General features: G+C 58.2%; 1 protein-coding gene across 4 annotated transcripts in view; it reads right to left on the bottom strand.

Annotated features, from left to right (window-relative positions):
- Window positions 1-23,846, bottom strand: part of ADCY3 (adenylate cyclase 3) — a 77,417-nt gene that overhangs the window by 3,022 nt on the left and 50,549 nt on the right. For 3 of the 4 annotated variants that reach the window (XM_034659808.1, XM_034659810.1, XM_002913791.4), the window contains 16 exons: window positions 16,520-16,650; window positions 15,861-15,972; window positions 15,594-15,721; window positions 14,359-14,517; window positions 13,495-13,672; window positions 10,123-10,251; window positions 8,399-8,541; window positions 8,109-8,270; window positions 7,126-7,213; window positions 6,218-6,334; window positions 4,213-4,472; window positions 3,878-3,943; window positions 2,428-2,509; window positions 1,422-1,580; window positions 779-925; window positions 116-235 (listed from right to left, as the gene is read on the bottom strand). In XM_034659808.1, the coding sequence (XP_034515699.1) occupies window positions 116-235; window positions 779-925; window positions 1,422-1,580; window positions 2,428-2,509; window positions 3,878-3,943; window positions 4,213-4,472; window positions 6,218-6,334; window positions 7,126-7,213; window positions 8,109-8,270; window positions 8,399-8,541; window positions 10,123-10,251; window positions 13,495-13,672; window positions 14,359-14,517; window positions 15,594-15,721; window positions 15,861-15,972; window positions 16,520-16,650 (2,181 nt within the window). The remainder of the gene's footprint in view (window positions 1-115; window positions 236-778; window positions 926-1,421; window positions 1,581-2,427; window positions 2,510-3,877; window positions 3,944-4,212; window positions 4,473-6,217; window positions 6,335-7,125; window positions 7,214-8,108; window positions 8,271-8,398; window positions 8,542-10,122; window positions 10,252-13,494; window positions 13,673-14,358; window positions 14,518-15,593; window positions 15,722-15,860; window positions 15,973-16,519; window positions 16,651-23,846) is intronic. The other variant, XM_034659811.1, reaches the window with a different exon arrangement.

The raw sequence follows: 23,846 nt of genomic DNA, 5'->3' as shown, positions 1-23,846 counted from the left end.
GCTCACTAGCGCCAGCTACCCTCGTGACTCCTTGTTTCACACGCTAGGTGTGGACTGCCACGCTCCTGCCTCAGGAGGCAGAGCCCCATCTCCAGCCACAGCAGTGCTTAGCTACCTTGTTGGAGCTGGCAAAGCCGTTGGTGTTGACATCCGGGGTGACTCCGGAAGCGGCCATGTAGGTGCTGCCAATGGTTTTGATCTTGGTGATGACCCGGAACTTGGGATTGTCCAGGAGCTGAGGCCAGTGTCAAAGGAGAGAGAAAGGTCAGCAGAGTCCAGGGAGATAAATGAGCCAACTAAGGGACAGGTGTGTGTGTTTACGACAACCTCACAAGACATCCAAGTGATGCTTTCCTTAGCTAGCTCTTCTGCCACTTACTGGTCACATGTTAGGCAAACTTGCTGATGGAGCGTCCGTTTCTGTGACCTTAACATGGAACGAAACTGCCAGGCCCCTAGGGTGTTTGAGCAGATATGTAAAAGTATTTTCTAGCAATACAAGTTACCTAATAAATATTCACTGAATCTGTATTTGAGGGTGCGAAGAACCCGGGGCCTCAGGATCTTGTTTTGGCCAGTCCTTATGCTGTGATCTTGTAGGTAATTTCCTAGGCTCTGTCTTCCCCACTGAGACCCACCAGGCTGCAGAAGCCCCTGCACTACAGGGAGAGGCTCATACGAGGAAACGGAGCAGCAAGGTGACTCCTGCAGCCTGTCCTGACCTAAAATCTGGAACGAGCTGGCTTTGGGGCAGGAGAGGGGCAGGATGGGCGCTCACAGAATCAAAATCTGAGATGATCTCGTTGAGGAAGCGCAGACACTCAATGCCACCATTGTTGATGCTCTCCTCCGTGTAGAAGTCGGCAAAGTTGGGCAGGGAGGCAAACATGACTCCGATCTCATCGTAAGACTGGCTGTACAGCTCCTAAGAAGAGGCAGGGCCAGAGCGCTCAGAGAAACGCCAGTGGAATGATGTACCCCAGAAATGACTGTCTTCCACACCCAGGATCGGTGTGCGCAGCTTTTTGGATGGACACCTCCCAGATCGTCCCAACTTTGAATTCTAAGGAAGTGGCTCATCATAACTTCGAACAAGTGAAGTTTCTCTGGGCGCCGTACCAGCCCTGGCTTTGAGGAAGAGGGTGGGGCGGAGTCGGGAATGAGGCATAAGAACCCTTCTGTGTGAGGAGATCACAGCTGACAGAGGTTGGGGCCTTCCAGGGACCTGTGGCCCACAGAAAACGTCTAAGCGGTGCCCTCTACCGAGAGCTGCTGCTGCAGTTGCTGCTTGCGTGCGGCTCTGCCCGGACCAGTGCCGGCTCCTCAGGAGGCCTTGGGCCCAGAGAGGGGCTGCCGGAAGCAAGCCAGCTGAAGACACACAGCCCCGTGGCTGCTGGCTACCAAGTGAGACTACCCCTCACCTCATCTCTCTTCTTGGACCCCAAGAAATGGCGTGCCACGTGCTCAGGCAACATGTTGGTGACCAATGCCTCATTCCAGCGCCGCATCTCGTAGACCCGTTCCTTCTGGTCGTGGACCTCAATCTTCCACAAGAACAGTGTCCTTGCCAATTTTTCCACCTGTGGACAGACACAGGCAAGGTGTGCTGTAGCCGGCCATTTGATGGAGAGACGAACAGAACTCGGAGGGGCTCCAGTGGAAAAACTGGCAGGAGGACCACCAAATGGTCAGGGAAAGACAAGGCAGAGACCCACTGATGGAAAAAGGCCACCCTGCAGCAGCGGTGGGCTTCCCTCGTGTGGTTCGGCAGAGTTCCGAGAGCCTTCTGGGTATGTGGGGGGGGGGCCTCCCCTAATTCTGGGACCTCATTCTAGCTACGGGTCGATCTTGGAGACGGGTGGCAGCAGTGGGGATCGGCTAGCCCCAGGTGGAGTCCACACTTCCGGCAGGCTCCATCAGGCCAACAAGCGGCTAGGGAAGGCTGCACTTTCCCTGGCCAACCACTGGGGGGCACCTGGGCTACCGGGGAGCTACTTCCCTGACCTCTCCCTCACTGCTTGCCGTTTTTCTTCTTCCTCTTAACCAAACAAAACTTCATCAGCTTCTTTCCTTTGCTCTTCCTGCTCCATGGGGAGTGTGTTAGTGACCCCCAGAGCCAGGGTGGGTGAAATCCACGAACCCTGGCCTAGGAGACAGATTTTCTCTAAGCTTCGATGTCTCCTCCGTGTGCTGTGTCAGCAAGCTGGAGGCCGTCAGGAGGAGGACGTAAAGAACTGTTCTCCTTGTATGACAAGGAAGGAAACCGGAAAATGGAGGGGACGATGGCTTGGCCAGGGCCACATGCCAGGCTGGGTAAGGGAAGCCAGCATTCCTGAGGAGCTTGGGTTCTTGGATCCTGAGACTGCGTTCTCAGGAGGCCCCACCAGCTTGTGTGCAAGGGGGAGGGGAGCGTGTGCAGGCACTCACGTGGCGCGAGAAGTAGTAGAAGCTCAGCATCATGACGAAGATCATCGCGGTCATGGAGTACTTAGAAGGCACCGGGGGCAGCCTGCGGGGCAGAGGCGGATTGGATTCCCACCAGCGGGGCTGGGCCCTTCCCGTCACCCCGGGCCGGACACTCCTAGCTCCTTAAGCACATTCACATCCCGTCCGGGCTCCCACAGGTAAACCTTCCTGAGATCACTGGGCTCCTAATAGGCCGCCCAGGCCCGGCCCCTCCTGGAATCCACCTCAGGGCTCCCCAGATGTTTCGTAAACACTGTAGGTGGGACCACGGAAGCCTCTGGAGAAAGGAGCTACTAGCATTGCAGTGATGGGATGAGGGCACCATTTATGATTCTTTTTAAATAACGTCACATTTTTGTATGGAGCTACAGTTCTCATTACTATATAGTGTATGAGTAGATCACAGCTTGTGTACCCATAGCTGTTGACGTGGTTTGGGTTGTTTCCATCTGCTTTGGAAGTCTGTGTAGGTGTAGCTGTGATGAACAGCGTGACTATGAGCCATCCTGCACGCACGTCCTGGGACGCACAGGTGTGCACGGATTTCTGTAAGGTATGTAGGGCGCAGTGGAATTGCTGGGTCGCAGGTCTGTTTGCAGCTTTACTATGTAATTCCAAATTGTTTTCTACAATGGTTGTACCAATTTATACTCCCATCAGGAGTGAGTTACCATTGTACTTGGTATTACCAGACGTCTTCATTCTTGCCAAACTGGTAGGTGTGTAGTGGTCTTTGTTGTGGTCCTAATTTGCATATCCTTGATTACATGAATGCCTTTCATTTATTAGTGGCCATTCAGATTTCTTCTTTTGTGAAGGGCCTATTCAGTTCTTCTGCCCTAATTCTGTTAGGTAATCATTTTTTTTTCCCTTTAACTTACTTAAAGGTCTAATCAAGTCACTGAATCATAAAATTCTAAAACTTTAGAGCTAGAGTGGACCTTGGAGAACTTCTAGTCTAATATCCTCTTTAAGACGTGAAACAGACTCAAAAAACTGGCCTGCCTGTGGCCCCTGAGACAGCCCTGCAGCAGGGGGCAAAGCCATATCTTCTAGATCCTTCTAGATCAGGTGCTGTGCTCTTTCCTCCTCATTTCTCTATGGTCTGTGCTCTCTATGGTCTGTCCCGCCGGTTCCTGCTCCCCTCCCCTCAATCCAGCCCCCGTCCCATACCCTAAACCACACTGCCGCTGCTCCCCAGCTTCTCTCTCTGACCCCAGATGGGCCGCGATGGCCGGGTCTATACCATTGTCATTCTACCTCCGCCCCAGCCCTCTTACGGAAACACATACTAACTTCTCTAATGAATATCCCACATCGTGTGCCTTTGAAGGGGTGAGATCATGCCCTTCTCTTGTCTCCAGAAGAGAGGGAGACTGCGGACCAGAAAGGGGAAAGCCGCTGCCCTTACCTGCCAGTGCCATTGAGCCCAGGGGTGGAAAATCCCTGCGTCTTCTCTAAGGCGACTGCAGGGAAGCTGCAGGATAGAGAGTAGCACACTCAGGCCCCACCTGGGGACAGGCAGATGCCCAGCGGCCAAACACGGAGATAGCCGAGGTTGTCCACTCATCAAGAAAAGACAGGATCTACCCCAGGATCACAATCAACTAGTGGCATGTCTATGAGAAGCCACGAACCCTGATTCCCATACCATCTTTGATGAGCCCCAGGCCCGTGACCTTGAAGTGGGGACTTGGGGTTGGGAGGAAGGAGACAACACAGATCCCCAGACAGGCTTCATCTTACTCATGTTCCTGAAAACGTTTGCGGTCATATTCATCAAAGATGGGGCGCCAGGCATAGATGTTGATGACGACCACGGCCCCCGTGACGAGCAGCATGAGTGTGAGCTTCACCATGTGGCTGACCTGCACCAGCATGATGGTGGCGATGAGGGACAGCACGGCCACATAGTTGTAATACTTGGGGTTCTCAACGCAGCCGTCCTCCATCTCCAGCCCTGCGGTGCTGTTGGTCGGGCCTGTGTAGTACTGGAGACAGCTGAGCTGGAGGCCAGGACCGTGGGGCAGCGAGGACACGGGGCACAAGGGAACAGCAGACACTGGTCAGAGGCGGCTGGGTCGTGGCCACCACGTCCCACAGCTCCCTCAGAAACACGGACAGATGGCACAATTCATCAAGGAACAAGAGTACAAAAGTTAGTAATTCCCGCTAAGAGCTGAACCATTGCTCATTTGATGTTTATGAAAATTCTCGACTATTTGTAGTATTGCCATCTTTATAGAAAACCCAGAGGGGCTGGACTTGCTCCAGCCAGCTCAATTGGCACGCGGTTGGGCCACAGCGAGGAGTCGGGTTGTAGGTTTCACATACACCCGCTCCTGCCCACGGCACTGGGGCTTATGGCCGGCCAGGGAGCGTCCCTCACGGCTTCGCCGCCGTGGCAGCCCATCCCTACTCCGACACTCGCGTTTCTGCAGCCTGGTCCCGCTGCTTGGCAGATGGAAGTCAGTGGAAAGTGCATCCACACACTGAAGCAAACCCACTTTCTGTAACTTCCACCCGCTGGGGCTTGTCTGGCTCTGAGGGAGTTCTCGGCATATGAATAGTTTTCATACCTCCCTGGTCTTTCACCCCTGCCCTGGTGACGGGATCTCTAGCTGTCCTGCACCGTGTCTGTGACCTTGATAAACAGTGCTCGCCAGGCCCGGCGGCAGGCTCCAGGCGTGCTCAGCCAGGCTAGGGCCTCGGCCTTCTCGTCCCTGCGCTTGGGCACCATGCAACCAGGGGCACGTTTGGTAGCTCCTAACTTCTCATTCTAGTTGGACTTTGGATCAACTGGCATAGGGCTTTTTCACCTATGCTGCTACTAGAATAAGTCTCCATGGTGAGTTTTTTTTTTTTTTCCCTGTGCTTAAATTGTAAAAGGAAATAAAGCAAATGATGTAACATTTATTTGAAAAAAGTGGGACTTCTTAAGGGCACGTACATCGTACTGCCAAAGTTGTTGGGAAGCCCGACAGCCGACAGGAATGTCACGTGCAGCTCCAAGCTGCCAAGACTCAGTGACTGACTGGTGGCTCTGAATCCACAGAGCTGGCCTTCCAACTACTGTCCCCCCACCCCAAGAAAGCATCTGGCTGCCCCCTTGGGACCTGCAGCTGCTCTATGAATTGAGAGCAGAGATGATTTGTCTGCGTCTAGCCATTTGGGCTCTAGGAAGGTCTGGGAACGTTCAAATGGATGAAGGACAAACAGAAGTGCTCCTTTAGCGGAACAGGTTTACCTCCCCTGGACACCTGACGCTAGCCACGCTGCAGGGAATACTTAAGATGTGCAGAATGCTTATTAAAAGCATTGTGGCCCTTGAGCAGTGAGATACAGAGTTTCTTCACAGGACTGGGATTTAGAACTGCTCAATCCTTGATTCTGTCACTTACTATGTGACCTAAAACAAGTGAATTAACCTGACCCTCGAAGCTGTAGATAACGATACCAACTTCTTGGGACTGTTTGATTAAATGAGTCAACATCCAGCATGGGACCTGGGGCATGGTGTGGGGCTCTTGGACTCTGGGAGAGCAAGAAACTGGGGGAAACAGGTCAGTCTCAGGTTCTGGGGTAGAAGACCCCCTCCATTTGGTCAAGGTGATCTGTTTAGGAAACTAAGTGCCACCCCAAACCTGTGTCTAGTGGTGGAGGACTGGTTGACCAAGTGCTCATACTGGCCAGCACAGAAACCTTTCCCCACTGAGAGTGGATCCCTCCAACAGGCACAGCAGGAGCTCACCATGTCCACGACATTTGCCATAACCAGAATGAAGATGGCTAACATGGCCCAGGTGTTCCTGGCCCAGCGGGTCCGGTCAATCCAAGTGGAGAAGGCCACGAGCTTCTTAGGAAAGGCCTAGAAGGAATGGAATTTCAGGGGCCATGAACTTTTTGACAGTCTTTTCTCCTATAAATAGGATTGCTAAGGACTCTGGTTGCCCCCCTACCCACCAGGAACCTAAAATGTAGTCCTTTGCCTGAGTCAACCATAAACTGGCAGAGCTGAGAAAGTAGTGCAGGAACACGGTGCTCTGTCTCAGTCCCTCTGGAGGTGTTTGTGACACAGCAGGGCCCCCAGACACCGGAGCCCTTTCTGGAGCAGACACAGTGACCAGCCCAGGAGGCTGTGGGCAGCGCCAGCCAGCAGCAGCCTACTCCATAAGTCCCAGCAGCAAGGCCATGTCAGGGAATGATTTTCAGGGCCAGCCGTCTTTGCCTGGCTCCTCCTGCCTTTCCTGAGTCAGTATGCCCGAAATCCTCCAAGTCACCTGGCAAGCCACCTGCTAGGCTCGTTTCCCTCAAACACTGCTTTTCTCGGGTCATTCTGATCAGAAACTCTGCACAGCACCCCAGTTCTTACAGGAGAAACCCTCAGCCCCTTTGGCTTTCACGGTCCTTCATGGACAGGGCCAAACCCTTCCAGCCGGGCCTTCCCTGCTTTTCTACACAGTTTCCCATTTGTCTGAGCTCTGGCGTAGGCACCGTGCTTGCTCAGCTGATGTGAGTGACGTGGAATGAATGGATGGACAAATGCCTGACTGTCCTGACATCACCGTCTATTTGTAAGGAGTCAAGGGGAGCATAACGCAGTCCCTACCACCTTCACTTCCGGAGGGCTTCTGAGCCAAAAGGAAGAGCGGCTCTTACCCGGGGAAAGATGGCGGCCAGCGAGCAGATTGTCAGGATCAGAAGCAGAACCTCCCCAACCACAAAGGTCATGTAGTTTGTCATTAGCCTGTAACGGGGAGACGACAGGGAGGGGGGCGGAGGGATCGGTGAGACCAGGGGAGGGGCTAGGAGAGGAAAGAAGGGAGAAGAGCAGGCGCTCCATGCCTGCGCCTGGAACGTTCCCATGACACCACCAACTCATGCCTCCTGCTGCACAGACGAGACAGGCCGAGGCAGGCGGCCGCCAGCTGAGTGCAGGGAACGCACGCCCCTCCCCAGCGGTAGCTGTTGCCGGGGCACAGATGCCCAGTAAAAACTTGGGGGTTCTTAGGAGCGAGCACTGTGCCGTGAAGGGGAGGGTGGGACAGGGCGGCTCCCCGGCTGCCGAGGGCTGCACAGAGCTTCCCAGTTGAACAGGGCTCCCGCGCCCATCTTCGCAACTCTGAGAAACTCGGGGTCTCCACATTCTCCCTGTTCGCACCCCGCCCCGTTTGATTCCGGAGAAACCTCTGTTGCTAAGCCAGTGCCTGGTTCTCAGCCACCGCTCCCCTCCTTCTGGGTCTTCACTGAACCACCGCCCCGCCGGTGAGGCTGCCCGTGCTGTGACAGCTTGAGGACGGTCCCCATCTTCTGTCTCGGCCCAGAACTGGTCAAGCCCACACAGCCAGGGTCTCCGTCCTCCTGCACCCCTCTCTGTCCCTCAGCTTTCTCGGTCCTGGTTTTGATGCTAGTGCTATCCTAGAACCCCGGGAAAAACAGGAAGGAGGGGGTCCAGGGCATGGTCCTAGCAACACCTGGGCCTGCAGTCAGCCGCGCTGTCCCCTGGTGGCCAGGAAGAGATCACGCTTTTGCTCCAGTGGCAGCTCCAGCTGAGGCACCTGCATCCCTCACGCTCCTGCCCAGGAAGCTCGTCCCCCTTTCCCCTCCCCTGGCCTGGCGGCTCCCGCCATGCCCTCCCTCACCAGGGGTCGATGAGTATCTCGACCAGGGCCGTACAGAGCAGGACGACACAGGAGCAGCTGAAGGCAGCCCCGCTCTGCTTTTCCTTCTCCACTGAGTAGCGGGTTTCCATGTCGGGGTCCATGAACCGCATGGAAAGGAGGAAGGTGTTTCTCTTCTTCACCCTGCAGTGGACACAAGCCCCAGGGAACAAATGTCACACCTGCCTCGGCCAGTCAGGAAGGGGCCCCACTCAAGACGGCTAACTTCCTGAACCCCCAGGTTAGGCCCTACGAGTGCCCTAGCCACTTACACCTGGGCGGACTCTCGCTCCAGCAGGGCCTCGTTGAGTAGCTGGTTGAGCTCGTGCTCGTCCTCGGAGGCGTCCACCACTCGGTCAGCCAGGTCCTGAAGGCGCAGCCTCCGGCGCGGGTTGGGGAACGAGGGGTTGTCGGCCTGCAGGCCAGTGCACAACGTGGGGGCAGGTGGGAGGGGTGCAGGAGTTGGGGAAAGAGGGTGGTCAGGGGAGGGGAACAAAACAGATCAGACTCAGGAGGACTAGGCCCTCGGCTCTAGAAACCACTATGTGGGAAGTCTTCCCAGTGCCCCCACGTGTTGGGTCTGGACCCAAAGCCACAGTCCTTCCTGATTTCCAGGCCCCGTGGCCCCTAACAGCAACTCTGCAGTGACCACCTGCTAATGGCGGCCTGGGGTGGGGAGCAGGAGACGGGAGTGTGAGACCGCAGCTGGGGCAGCGCAGCCCTGCTGGCGGGGTGGACACCCAGCCATGGGCATCGGCATCTCTGGGGAGGTGAATGACCCCCCAACCCTGGGGCTTAAGGGAGCTCTTAAAGGAACACACATCCAGTTCATTTCGGAGAGGAAGGTCTGAGGGGGGAAGTTCTAGGGGGAGGAAGGGACAACCTTGTCACTAGTAGGGTGGTGGGGCTGGGGTACCCGCTACCATTTTTATTCCCATAGAAGAGAAGCATCGGCTCCAAAAATATGAATCCAAACTGTGATTACACAGCCATCAGCCCAAATAACAACTGACACTGGGCCCATCAGAGCTGTGTGTGCGGGTCCAAGAATGGATCTGGAAGCCAGAACCAAGACAGTCCAGCCTTAAGCTCGGGTGTGCCACTGGCTGACAGTAGGACCCATGTCACTCATGTTCCCCAGCTCCAACTTTGTTCTCCGTAAAATGACGTGGAAGGTCTGTTCTAGCACCAAGAACCTCTGTCCCCGAAGCACATGCTGGAGAGCGCAGCTAATAATTGTGAGAACAGAAAAACCACAGGCAGCTAGAACTATCTGCTCCCTTGTTGCTGAGTTACATCGGTCTATATCTCCACTATCAAAGTCACGCTAGGGAGAAGTCGCTGAATGTCATGGTGATCCCAAAGAACCCAGCTCCCTCTCAGCCCCGTCTCCCCTCTTGTTCCGCAGCACCTGGTCTGGAGGCACGGGGGCAGTGAGAATGGGGGTGCTGCCAACAAGCTCGCCTTGGCAAGGCAGAGGGTCCCATCCCAGAGCATCTGCCTTTGTCAGTGACTGTCCTCGGGCAGCTGTTGAGTAAAGGACAGGTCCTGGACGCTCTCCCAGGATGGACCCTGTCCTCGGGGGACAGCACGTTCACTCCTTTGGAAACCCCCCATCTGTGCCCAGGACTTGTGGAGTCTGGACCTCGCCAGAGAGGTGAGCCCACCCTGAAGTCTCCCTTCCAAAACAGTCTCGTCAGATCCTACAGAATTTTCCACGGATGTCCTCACTGCCCTCAAAGCCACAGGGTTCTGGGACGGGAGGGCTAGACAAGGCCTCAGAGCTGAGCACCTCTTGGGACCGTACCCACCCCCACCCCGGTAACTACTGAGGAGACAGTGGGACCAGGGTAGGCGGTGACACCCAAGGTGACGCCGCTGAGAATGAACAGAGCCCGGGCCAGTAGCCAGGTCCTCCTACTCCCGCACGGGACGCTCCCCACAGCACCCTTCGCCTCCCTGTCCCCTGCCACCACGTGGCCCTCAGCCCGCACACCTGGGCCTCCTGCTCCTCGGGCTCCTCCGACGTGGAGCCGCCGGTGTGGATGCTCCCGTTGGGCTCCTTGGTCTCGATGAGGGCGGGCGAGCTGGGCTTGGAGGAAGCCGGGGCTCCGTTCAGCAGGGCCTGCAGCGGAAAGCAGCGGCCGTCACACACCGGACGCGGGCAGCTGCCCACCTGCCCCAGCAGACCTGGCTGGTCTGTCAGTCCGAATCCCGCCTCTAGAGTTCAGACGCCTGGAGACTAAGAATGTCACTACCTGACTCCTGCTCTAGAACGTTAATTTTAAAATGCCGCACACTCCTGGTATCTACTTCTGTGAGAATTTTTCTAAGCAGAGAAAGACCCTCTCATTCCAACTCCTATTTCTAAAAGAGTTACTCGACCCAGGGATCCACAGAGGTCCTTTTCGGTTGTAGAACCTGTCAAATGCCTTCTCGAAGTCTGAATGAATCCCACAAGCCCGTTTCCCCAGTGACGAGTCCTTTTCCCGGACAGAGTAAGTTAAACCCTGCAACACGGCGAAACAGCCCACTCATTTCACGAGCGTTTTTGCTGAGTCCCTACTGTGTGACACACGAAACGTCCTGTGTGAACTCACATTCTAGTGAGGAAAGGCAGACAGCAGGAAAACAGGTCAAATTAGTACAGTACGTAAGAAGGGTAAGTGCTCCGGAGAAAAGGAAAGCGGGAAAGGGGCAGGGGATCACTGGGGAGTGAGACAGTAACGGGGAGGTCAGGGGAGGTGTCACTGTGAGGATGACACTTCAGTGATGAACTGAAGGAGTGAATCCTGCAGCTCTAGCGGGGATGGGGGCCCCCCAGGAAGAGAGAGAAGCTGATGCAAAGGAGCCCCAGGCCACGGGGTAGCGAGTGCAAGCAGAGCATGGGCCTGGCTGACCATCACCCGAGCAGGGGGTCACCGCTCCAGTCAACAAGGAGCCCCTACAAAGCTGAGAGGGGGCCGATGCGGGTACAGAGCCGGACAGTGAGGGTGCCCCCAGGGGGGCCAGCAGGAGGTGCGTGGGGACGGGGGTAAAACTGCCAACATGCAGACCCCTTAGCCATTCTACTTCGAGAAATTTACGTTTTTTAGGCAGGGGCATTAAGAAAGTTAAAAGTCAACTTTACAAAAATATTGAAAACCTCAACGGCCATAACACGTCACTGAAAGAAGAATTGAAGAGAGAACACTGTCCGTGTTTCCACCGGAAACAGGGCTGGCTCATTGCGTGACGGGGCACTCAAGTCGGCAAGGTCACTTTGCCGACCTATCTCCTGCGCTGTCCTGGGCAGGCAGCGTCCTCCGCACGGACGCGCTCCTACCCGCCCAGGGCTCCGGCACTCATGCCGTCAGCGATGCAACCTCGAGCTCCACTCTTCTCTCCTTTGGAAGTTGAGTAATGACTCGAGTGCAAGGGCTTCACAAAGCCCGCTCTGCCTGGGCTCCCTGCGCCTCAGTTGCCTCATCTGCACCCTTGGAGGCGCGTCAGGTGCGGCGAGCAATGCCTTATCCAAACTACACACCATGCAAGGCTTGTCGAAATATGCAAAATACAAAATGAGAACAAACCGGAACGAGTGTGGTCCCAGAGACCTACCTGACTGCTGCTTTGTGACCTCAAAGTGGTCCCTGGCAAAACTCAACTTGTGGGTAATTTTTGAAAAGAATCGCATTNCAAAATGAGAACAAACCGGAACGAGTGTGGTCCCAGAGACCTACCTGATTGCTGCTTTGTGACCTCAAAGTGGTCCCTGGCAAAACTCAACTTGTGGGTAATTTTTGAAAAGAATCGCATTTCTCGATTTTATTAGAAACTTCATATGCCAGAAATTATAAATTTCCTACCACTCTACAGAAGTAGCTGATTTCTTCAATTATTGTCAGTTACTGTCTTGTAGAACAGCTTAGAAGACACATTTTTAATTTGTTCTCAGGAATATATTAAAGTTGTGCACGTAGCACTCTCAAAAATACAAAGGACTCGTTAATTTTGAGGCAAGGTCAAGTCTTTCATGAGGCTCTACTTTCTACCCTGGCAGTTCCTAATTTTCTGAAGGACAGCTTCCAACTTTCTTGAGTTCTTTGGAGCATTTAACTGTAGCTCAGACTTTCTATGCAGCACAAAACACCTTGAACTGCCCTTTGCTTTAACACTGGAGCCTAGGGGGATTTTAAATTACCTGGAGTGAGGTGGGGTCCTACCCACCTGTGCGTCCCTCCCGGGGCTGAGTTTGTGCGAGCTGCATGTGGGAGGGACCCACGCACATCTGGGATGCCGTGCGGCCGGCACATCCGGGGCACGGGCCCTGCTCTGCCACCTACTAGAGCTGCAACTTGTGCCAAGTTCTGGGCCTCAGCTTCCTCCTCTGCAAAGTGGGTATGACAGCAGCCCCCTTCCTGCAGGGTTGCCTTGAGGAGATAATGGACGCACAGAAGCCCTCCCTGAGTAGTGGTTGTGATCAGAGTTAATGGATGAATCTTTCATTTCTGTTTGATTTGCTAGTCATCACATACATTTTCTTGTAGGGAGGGGAGAAGGTGTGTAGTTCTCTTTTAAAACTTCCCCAGGGGTCACGTCTTCAGCCACAGCCCCTGAAGCCTCCCCAGACCAGCTCACACTCTGTTTAGCCGTTACCAGGCAAAGCCTCAGCCATGGGACGGTCTCAGACCACACACCATCCCTGAGAGCATCAGACTCCCTAGTCGTTAAATTCTCACGACTGATGGGTTCCTCGATACAAAGTTGTGAGGAGTAAGAATTCCCGGGTTCAGCAGAGGATGGCAGAGGGCTCCGGTTCTGTGGCGGCCCCTGGTAGCTCCTAACCAGAGAGCCCGTCAGGAGGCTGGTGGTGGGTGGGAGAAGCTGGGGCAGCCGCCCTGGGCATCGGGTCTGATGAGATGCAAGGAAGCGGCACAGAGGCAAGACGAGGACAGGACGGCAGGACGCCTTCACTGCTTCCGTCCTGTTCTTTCTTCATCTCCCACCCAGCAAACCTTCCCCGCCTCGGTCCCCCTCCTCTGTGACCAAGCCAACCCCACTGCCTGCCCCCTGCATCCTCGCCGGCTCTGGGAACTCTCTCCCTGGGCACTCCCCATATCTCCCACGGCTCCAACTGCTTCCACCATGTAGGGGGGGCCTGTGCCCCCACCAGCCACCATCCAGGGGCCACTGACATCTCCGGGGGCTTTCCCTCTGGCCACCTCAACGTCAACCTGCTGGAGCCACGCACACTCCTTTCCCCAGAGCCTGCTTCCCCACCCCCTGCCCCCACCGGGGTGCCCCCCACAGCCCTGTCCACTCTTCTACCGGCTCTGCTTCTCGAACCTCCTTCCCGTGCCCTGTCTGGGGCGGGCGGGGGACTCACCGGGCCACCGAGGCCGTGCTGGGTGGCTGTTTTCTTCACCTCTGGCTTGGACGCGATAATGAGGTAGGTCTCGATGCCCTTCTCCTCCAGGTACTCACAGCGGCTGCCCCCGTCGCCCGGCTCCACATCGAACTCGCCCTTCAGGCAGTCCAGGGTGCTCTGGGAGATGTGCACACGCCTGCACGGCAGCGAGAGGCCGGGGCCCAGGGCCTGTCAGCACGGGGCCGGCAGACCCCGGGGGAGGCCCCCCACCCCTTGGAACCTCAGCACTATGTCCATGAGGCAGGAAGGAGACATCCTCAGGCTGCCCAGAGCCCTGAGGGGGGTAAGGAACAGGGAAGGCCTCCCTCGACTCTGTCGTGAGGTCCTACTGCTGTGCACTTTGCGGGTTCCTAGGGCAACACCTGCTGTCAGGGGTAATAAACGTGTTTCTGGGGCGTCACCGCGGAGGGACAGAATCGTGACTGGCCCGGAGGGGCACTCCCTGAGCCGGGTGGGGAATGTGTGGCTCGTCGTCAGCCCGTCCACCCTGCTGGCCAGTTCTGTGGAAAAGCTCAGCCAGCCGGACAGGTGCACTGTCACCGCAAGCCCCTGCCTCGGAGCCTGCTCCCCTGGCTCAGCGCCCTCCAGAAGACCCCCCGCCCCCCCGCTCCGTGCAGGCATCTGCGGCCCCACAGTGGACAGAGGGGCAAGACGGCACCCCGCCGCAGAGGCCGAGGTAGCCGGGCTCGGGCCCAAGGGGCAGTCCCCCCAAGGAGGAACGCTGCTCTGGGGGGGTCTCTCGTCTGAGCCACAGCCCCGAGGGGTGGACGGTGCCCTCCCTCGGCGCCCACACCACCCCGCTGGGAAGGGACGCTTGCTCACCCGGGGATGCCTCCGGCCTCCATCTTGTTGGCCACAGTGACGTCGGTAGACCACACGTCGTACTGCCAGCGTTTCTGGCCCAGGACGCCCCCCAGCACGGTGCCCGTGTGCACCCCCACGCGCATGTCCACCCCAGTCTTCGTCTTCTCCCGCACGTACCTGCCAGGTACACGGGGAGGAGGAGGGCTCAGGCGTGGCCGCAGCAAGGTGGCCGACCCTCCGTGCCCCGTGGGAGGAGTTCTGCACGTGCTTTCTTCCCCTCCAGGCCGAGGGGACCCCCGGGCACCCCACCGCTCTCGGCCTGCGCTTGAGCTGAGTAGCCTGTGGCTAGAGGTCCGGCAGGCCGGCCTGCGCCTGGACTCCGCATCACAGGCTCGTGGGATGGGGGTGCAGGCAGGAAACGGCAGAGTGAGGGCCGCTACCACCCCGTGTCCACCTGTGCCGGGCACCGCGCCAGGGTCACGTGGTGAGGGAAGCGGAGGCGAGTGATCCTGAACTAGCACCCCCCCCGCCCCTGCCCCCAAGCACAGCATCTGCTTCTAGACCAGCATCGGAGGTGCTCTAACCCGGAAGATGGTCACAGTGCAGAATGGCCCTTGGGTGGCAAGGTGACCCCACCTGCCCCCCCATCCTGGTTGAGGGAAGAAGCCTCAGCAAGGAGCCCCCTTCCCTCCTGGGGCCTGATAGAGCCAGGGGCTCCCTGGTAGGGCCTCCAAGGTGTTCGTGGTGTGACAGCGACGGGGAGTGTGAGGGGAGAGGGCAATGTCCTCACAGCTCACAGCAGTGGAGACTGGAGCCCTGGCCGGAGCCCAGAGCAGAGGTTCCAGTCCCACACTGCCACATACAGACTTTCTGACCAGAGATGGGCCTGGAGGCTCCCAGTGAGAAAACACTGAGAGAAGGAATGGAGACCTGGACGGGGGAGGGGCAGGTGGGGGGGAGATCCAAACGAAGTGCAGGGGTGTGACAGACTTCACCATGACTGCCACTTCTCCAGAAAGCCACAGCGGATGGAGGCTGGGCCCCTTGGAGGCCATGGAAGGCTTGCAGCCCCTCAGCGATGAGGAAGGGGAGTCATGTCCCCACTTCCCAGAACTGGGGACTGAGCCACTTGCTGACCAACACAACACCCACATGACGTGGAGGCCTGGGGTGCGCTGGGCCCCCACGACAGACCACGGAAGGCCTGCCTCTCCTGTGGTCCAGTGTCCCCCCGCCCAGAGCCCCCCACTCACGAGATGGCCTCCACCATGGCGAGCCCCATGAGGATGGAGCAGACGGCGTGGTCCTCCCGGTAGTCGGGCAGGCCGCAGATGCAGTAGTAACAGTCGCCTAGGATCTTAATCCGCAGCTGGTGGTATTTCTGAAAGGACCGGGTGTGGGGGTGGCTCTGAGTCTCTCCTTGACACGGTGGGAGGAAACCAGGCGAGCCAGGGAGGGCCAGGCCCACGCCCCGACGGCGGCCCCCCACCCCGAAAGCCGAGCGAGGCCCGGGTACTCACAGCTGCCAGCTTGTCGAAGCGGGCAAAGAGCTCGTTGAGCAGCTTCACGAGCTCCTGGGCACTGCAGGCAGAAGACAGCTGGGTGAAGCCCACGATGTCCGCAAAGAGGATGCTGCGAGAGGAGGGAGGGCCGCAGCCGTGAGGCTCCAGGCTCCCCGGCCCGCTCCTGCTCCCGACCACCGGCAGCCAGGATCCCGGCGGGGTGGGTCCTCACTCAGGCCCCAGAGCAGTGAGACCCAGGCACTTCCAGGGTGAATTCGGGGGCTCTGAGGTTTAGCTTATCCTTGTGGGCCCCTCCTCTACGGGGCCTCCTTCCCCCATGCTGTCTTCTCCTGGCCCCAGGATGAACCCACCCCTCCTGGAAGGAGCACGGCTGTTAGCCCCAGTGCTGGCCCTGAACGGCTGGGTGGCCTCCTGGATGTCACCTCCCCGCCCTGGGTGATGTCTGTATGATGATGGGGCCAGACCACGCAGCCCAGATGTCTCAGCCCCCACATCGGTCTGCAACACTGCTCCTGCAGGGGCTAAGGCTCACACAGCAGGGATGGCCCGGCTTCTAGTCCTGGGGGAAGACTCTGGAACCCCACAGAGCACAGCCGACCCCACAAAGTCCGGCCCCCATCCTGCTCTCGGAGCCCGGGGGCTGCGGGCCCGCACACCTGACGTTCTCGTGCCGGTACATGTACATGGTGTTGAACTGCTGCTGGTCCTTCTGGCTCTCGTCCTTCTTCATGTCCTTCAGCATCTCGTCAGCCACGTGCTTGGGCAGGATGGAGAGCATAAGGTTCTCCTGGGAGGAGGAAGACAGGGTTAGTGGGGAGGCAGACAGAGTTAGTGGGGAGGCAGGCAGAGTTAGTGGGGAGGCAGGCAGAGTTAGTGGGGAGGCAGAGTTAGTGGGGAGGCAGGGTCCGGCCTGTACCCTTCTAGGGGCAGGTTCAGATACTTCCGGCGACAGACGTCAGCCAGAGCTAGCTGACCTTCCGCCCGGGCCTTCCAGCACGGACCCCACGTTGGGAAGCAGCCAGAGGCCCACGGCAGCAGCTTCCTGTGACCGAGGATCTTCAGGGCCCTGACGAGAGTCAGACACCCATGAAGAAACCCACGCTTGGGTCTGTACCTCCAGAGCACCTCCTGGCCACAGGGAAGGTGACAGTGCCTACGGGGGTCTCTTCTCTTCTAGCTCCTGTACTGGGAGCCCCCAGCCCCACTCTGCACAGAGCACTCATTCAAGAATCCTGACTCAGCGTGACTGAAGACCTACTACGTGCCAGGCAGCACGCTGGGTACCAGTGCTACCAAAGGAGTGAGTCTCTGCCCTCAGAGGGCTGAGGGTCTCCTGGGAGACAGGTAAGCATGCCCAGTGCAGTTTAGCAAGTGCCAAGTCAAGTGAGGGACAGCAGGGGAGTAAGAAAGAAGGGTGCCAGAATCAGCCAAGTGTGTTGGGGGCAATCAGGAGGACTTCCTGGAAGTGAGACTTGAAGACTGAGATGCTAAGAACATCTTGTCCAAGGGAGCTGCAAAGACAAGGCACAGAGACCTCAGGACCCCAGGTTCGGGGACCTGCAGGTCTTTCAGCGGAGGCAGAAACGGGGAACTGCAGCTCCAGAGGTAGGTCGGCGGGCGGGGGGGGGGGGNGGGGGGGGTCAGCACACTGCCACCTGCCGGCCGAATCCCACTGCTGCCTGTTTGCACAAATGAAGTCCTGCTGGCCCTCAGCCACGCTCACTTGTTTACGTGTCATCTATGGCTGTCTTCTGCCCCCAACAGCAGCGCTGAGTTGTTGTGACAGAGAACATATGGCCTGCAAAACTGAAAGGGCTCTTCTGGCCCTTTCCAGAAAACGTCTGCTGACCCCCGTTTTGCACCATGAAGGGCCTCGTGTGCCAGGCAGGGAACGGGGCGCTCCTTCCCGAAAGCTGCAGAGAAGGACCAGAGCAGATTGGGTGACACAGCAGGGCGAGGCAGCGTGACCAATTATCCGTCATCCGGGCAGAGTGGGGCTTGGGGGCTGCTTGCACCACGTAGGCAGGACAGGCCCGAGGCTTGGGCCTCTGGTTGTGAAGTAAGGAACAGAGATACAGAGAGACATGAGGGGACAGACAGGGCTGGTTTGGGACGCGCGGCAGGCAGACGCTGAGCCGGCTTGGGGGCTGGGCCTGCAGCGCGGGTCTGGCTGAGCAGCGGGGAGACGGGGCAGGAGACACCCCTGGGAGCAGGTGAAGCCAGACAGAGAAGCTTAGGCAGGGCACTGCGTCGGCAAGGGCGCACTGCCCTGTGCCCCGAGCTGGGAGGCAGGTGATGACGGGTCTGGTGAAGGCCGGCGGGGAGAAGCTCAAGGTTGCAGCTGAGGTTTGTGGGGCTACGAGAAGTGTGGCCATGGTAAGGCTAAGCTGAGGCGGGTGGGGCGAGGCAGCAAGAGCTGAGGTCAGCCCGGGAGAAGTGCGGGTGGGAGGCGGGTAACAGGAGGAGACGGAGAGGCGCGGCTGGGTCTGGCCCCTGTGGTAGGGTGCTTCTGAGGGACCGCAGAGGTCGGCTGGCGGACAGAGCGGATACGGAGGGAAGGACGCAGGAGGTCCAGGAGTACTGCGTCTAGCCTGCCTGGGAGCCACCTGGGTACAGGGGTGGCCGCAAAACCAGGGCTGCTGCCTGGTCCTCAGCGCCTGGGCTTACAGCACACAGAGAAACAGTCTGTGGGACGCCAGCCTGGGGGGTACAGGAGTAGGGGACCTCACCTCCCACCAAGGGCCTGGGAGGGTGAGGGGCCCCCACTGGCTCTTACTCTCTGCTATGTTCAGTGCTGAGGCCAGAGGACTCAGCTCTGGGTTTTAAACACACCTTCTCTGGGCAGGAGAACCAAGGTGTGGAGGTTCCGCTCCTCTCCTCTGGGCAAGGCCCCCAAGGGTCCGGGCCCGTGCCCCCCATCAGGCAGAGGGCTGGGGCCTCACCCGCTCTGGGAGAAGACAGCTCTGCTGTAGGGGCAGCCCCTTCCCTTCTGCTCCCATGACCGTCTGCAGGCCAGAGCCCCCCCCCCCCCCCCCCGCCCCCCAGGGCCCGCCCCCCNCCTCTCACCTAGCGCTCCTTCTCGTGGCGAGTCACACCACCATGACCAGGCGGGTGTCCCTCGGCCTGGCGTGCCTGGCACTGGCTCTAGCCTGAAGCACCACGGCGGTTACCATTATTCTCGCATTTGCACAGCTGTGTGCCTCTCACTGCCAACAACCCCACGAGGGGCACTATCGCAGAGGAATGAGAGGCCAAGACCACCCCAGTGTGCCGTGGCTCCCCGAGCCCAGGAGGCAGCACGGAGCACAGCCCGTCGGGTGCTCTGGGACCCTGGTGCTTAGCGCACCTGTGCCCCCCGCCAGCCTGTGGTGAGGGGCCTTCTGACACCGAACTAAGCCCGTGCAGGAGCAAGCGCTGGGCCTGGGAAGCACAGGAGCCGCTAGGAGGGTTTTCCAGACAAGCCCGAGCCCTGGGGTCCTGCCGGCTCTCAGGGCAGCCTAGGGGGAGAGCTGCTGGAGTCCAGCCAGGAGAAGGCCGCCAGTGCAGGGGCAGGAAGGCAGGCAGGCAGGCAGGAACAGGAGGGTGTGGCCGTAAAGAGCCTGGGCTCTGGGCCCCACGGCCTAGCTCAGACCCCTGCCCCACCGCCGACTCACTGTGTGACACCAGGCAGCTGCTAACTGCCCCGTGCCTTGGTTTCCTTGTTGGTAAAGCGGGAGGACGAAGTGACTCCTCACCGCAGGGCGCTAAGAACAGTGCCTGCATACAGCAGGTGCTCAATATTGCCGCAGCTGGTCTGTCACCCGAGGAGAAGGGTTTCTGAGGGTGTGGGGACAGCATGTGCCTCAGGAAGACAAGGCCTAAACTTCCTTTGGGCTTCGAAGCTGGCCACAGGTTTATTATAGGTTAAGAGCCCCAGTGGGGTGTCCAGGGTGAGGAGAAAGTCCTTGGGGTCACTCGGCCAGGCCCGGGAACTCTGTCTGGTCCGGGCACAACGATGAAGGGGAGACAGACGGGTCCCGCCTTCCTTCCATGCATGTCTCAGTCTTGCTCTCCTTCTGTCCCTCCACCCCCTCCCTGACCCCGTCACGCATGCATGCAGGTGCTCGCTAAGCGGGGGAAGAGGTAGATGTGTGAGGAGTGGGGCAGGGGCCGCCAGCCTGGGGAAGAGCGCGCTCGGGTGTGTGCGCAGGGAGGGTTTGAGGGACACCGAGGATTAGGAAAGTCGCAGTGCTGTGCTGGGCTCCCAGCCAACCGGCCTATGCAGCCCCAGTGGCCAGCACCCACATGGTCAGGCCTTTCCTGCGTGCTCAGACCCCACCTGAGAGCCCTGCCCTTCCAGAAGAGCCTCTCTGGGTTCCATGGGAACCAATCCAGTCCTGTGAGGTGCTCCGTGCCCCGGACCACAGCCCCGATTTCCCTGAAAACACAGCCAGGCCTCTTCAGGGGTACAGGGCCACCCAGAGCAGCTGAGGGATGTGGCTTGGTCTCCCCAGCAGAGAGGCAGAGCCCACTCTTCCTAAAATAGCGACTGCTATATGTTTCGGGAGTCATACGAACGTTCCAAGCCTCTGACCCATTAATGGCTCTCCTGGGAATTTTTCCAACAGAAATAATCTGAGAGAAGTAAGAAGACACACAAACCAGAAGAACTTCAATGCGACATCACTCACGCTGTGGAAAAGACGAGAAGGCCCAAATGCCCAGCAAGTGGCTCATCCAACTGGGACACATCCTCAGAAATGACCATAATGACAAGTGCCATGATGAGAACACGACCAAAGAGAAAAGGGCCCAACACCATATCCTGAGAACGGGACGGCAGACCCACACGTGCCCCGGAATCACGGCAGAAGAGCATGTGCGAGAGAGAACGGGGTAACCTGACCTGGTGAATGGGGTCCAGAGAAAACGGGATAGGTTTTTCAAAACTGCTATATGGTTATGCTGCTGCTGCTTTTTAAACGTATTTTTTAAACTGGAAATAAACACAAAACTTCCTGTTGCCGCCAGCTGTGACCCTGACCCCAGCTTGGCTGTAATGACCAGATTTCTTAGAAAGCTGGGAGAAGGGCCCTCCCTGCAAGTCCGCCAGACTCGCTCTGGACTCCCACGTCCACCTGGATGGAAGCTGAGAAAGNGGGAAGGGCCCTCCCTGCAAGTCCGCCAGACTCGCTCTGGACTCCCACGTCCACCTGGATGGAAGCTGAGAAAGGAGACGGAGGGCCAGGTTCAAAGCCAGGAGGGGACCCCCGCCCCACAGCACAAGGGGGAGGTGGCAGGGGTCCTCTCAGGGAGCCAAGGGACAGAACGATCACCCCGGGCTGGTTTCTTTCTGTAGTTCTCAAATATCGCCTCTCGCCAGGCAAACGAACACTACTGACCAATTTGAACACTGTCCCTCTTCTTCCTCATCCGCCCTCTGTTCTCCTGTATGGGTAACACGCCTCCATCCTGCAGGTAACCAGCCAAGGCACGGAGGGGGTAAGCAGCTGATCCCAGGTTCCCCAGAGTCAGCGACGGATCCAGAACTAGAACCCAGGGCTCTTGGACCAAAAGTATGGGTGGGATTTTTTCACCAAAGGATGTGCTTTTCACACACCGATTGTCTCATCCACACTGGACACTGTTCTGCAAATGTGAAGGAACACGAAGTGCCCAAATCCTCCCTGGAAGGGACCTGACGATGCTGCTCCGGAAGTCCCTGTGAGGACCCTCCCAGCGGGCCCACCCACTGGGACATCCTTTCGGTGCTGCCCCAGGGCTTACGGAGTTGAGTTGGGACATCCAGCTACTCCTGACGTGGGTCCTCCTTGCAGAAGCGGACACAGCTGGGACCTCTGTGGGTGCCTCAGCACGTGGCCCAGCAGCAGACCAGACCACCTTTGGACCTCAGGGAGGGCAGGCCAGGGCTAGTGGCAGCTGCGGGCATTCCTTCTGATGGGTGCTACTGAGGGACACCCCTGGCTCTCCAGCTCAGACCCTGGGCAGGCCATGGTGACCTCCCTCAGCCTCCGTACCCCCTCCTCACAGGCTGAGGGAAGGAGAAAGGGGCCAATGCTGTGAGGCCCGGTCTCACTGATGGGCAGTGGACCCTGAATGTACCCAACAGGGCCAAACGTGAGGGCTCGGCAATGCTGAGTCACCCCAAAGCTGTGACAGAGGCCAACTGTGGCGGCCCCAGCAGGCCTCCCCCACGGCACACGGGCAGCGTGAGGCCGCCCAACCGCCCGCAAGGGGCCCAGTATGGTTACTACGGGAATCGTGGCATCATTTGACACTGCAACTTGGGGGAGCAGAAACCGGTGGTGAGTCCCTCCCCGGACATCTGGGGTCAGGGAGGTCCCTGGTTCCACTGAGCCCAGCCCTCGGGACCTGCCCTGGGAGTGGCAGCCTCAGACTCAAGCGAGGCCGGTTCCTCATGAGGCCCAGATGCCCTCAGGGGACTCGTGACCACGTTAAGGTTTGGAAGCGCCCCTTTAGGAGCATTCGAGGAGAAGGATTGCCCCAAGGAAACAGTTCACGTAGACCCTCATCGCAGAGAGACCACAGGGCCAGGAGCCTGAGGCCAGGCGTCAGAGGCGGGCTGAGGGACTGGGAACCCACCCAGAGGAGGGCGGGCTCCGCAGCGACATGGAGCAACCTTCCAGCCTGAGGCTGTGTGGAAAAGGGATGGCGCCTGCTCCGGAGGTTCCCACGAGAGGAAGCCAGTGAGGGAAGGCTTTGGAACGGACTGCTGCTTCTGGAGCAGGAAAAATGCTCTAGGAGTCCAAGCAGTTCAAGCAGAGAATGTGCTGCCCTGAGCGCTAGTGAGCTCCGGGCCCAGACGCTGCGTGAGGAAGCTACAGGAGGGGGTCAACCACAGGATGGCAGCCTGGCTCAGGGCGCGGGGATCGGCCAGACTCGCCAAGCCGAGGCCCGGGGCCCTGCCATACGGGTCCACACAGAGAGTTGGAGAAGGTGGGGAAGCTGCCTCATGTGGTCTCTCCCCAGTCCTGCAGGGCTTTGATGGCTAGCCTAAAAATACACGCACACCAAGTCAAGGCCTCGACCCTCTCTGGGAAAAGAACCAAATGAGGCAAAAGAAAGAACAAGCCCTGAAAATTTCTAGCAGGCTTCCTGGGTAGAGCAAAAAAGCAATGCAGATCTGGGAGGAGAAGAACCAGAGGCCCGCCCTGGGTGCTGTGCAGAGGTGGGGCGGGGACCGGCTGGGGTGCAGCGCGTCTCCTGGGCCCGGGCAGGGATCTCTAAACAGGTATTCCCCACACTGCTCAGGCGGGCCATGAGCCCCTGACCAGGGCAGGCTGTCCGCGGGGCCTCCACCAGGCTCTGGGAAGGAATCAGTCAAGCCCCCTTCTCAGCAGTGACTCGGGCCAGGCCTCGCCTTTGTGCGGGCTGCGGACTGAGACAGAAGCAGGAGGCCCAAGCTACTCCAGGGGCCCTGACGAGGCTTTCAGGAGTTAATTACAGCACAGCGGCCAGCAGGGATTTGGAGACAGGAGCTCGGCTGATGAGAAACTAGGTTTCTACAACATCCTTTAAAGGGGCAGAGGGAGGGAGGAAGGGACAGGGACCTAACATGGAGAGAGCAATCAGCAGTGCCCAGGTAGCTGGGTGCTGTATGTGGTGTCCGTGCGAAGCAAGCACGTAGTGTTTGCATGCCATGTCCTTGTGCATGCCCGCGTGTGTCCTCTGTACGTACCGTACGTGTACACACACACACACACACACACACACACACACACACACACAGTCACTACAACCCATCACAGGCTGTGAGCAGATGCACAGCTGTCCACAAACACATCTGATTTCTCCAGATGCTTGGAGCTTCCAGGCCACTTAAAAGCCAAAAAAAGGTCAATGGATCCCAACAGATGCCCGTCCTGGCCTGACCAGCTGAGCAGAAAAGGAAGCAGATGTGTCGTGAAAAAGGTTGCTCTGGCCGATGTCATAGAAGTTGTTGCCTATGTTCTCCTCTAGAAT

This window comes from Ailuropoda melanoleuca, chromosome 4 (genome assembly GCF_002007445.2).
Source record: "Ailuropoda melanoleuca isolate Jingjing chromosome 4, ASM200744v2, whole genome shotgun sequence".
Lineage (NCBI taxonomy): Eukaryota > Metazoa > Chordata > Mammalia > Carnivora > Ursidae > Ailuropoda > Ailuropoda melanoleuca.
The sequence above is the reverse complement of the archived record's forward strand: the minus strand, read 5'-3'. Positions and strand labels throughout refer to the sequence as shown.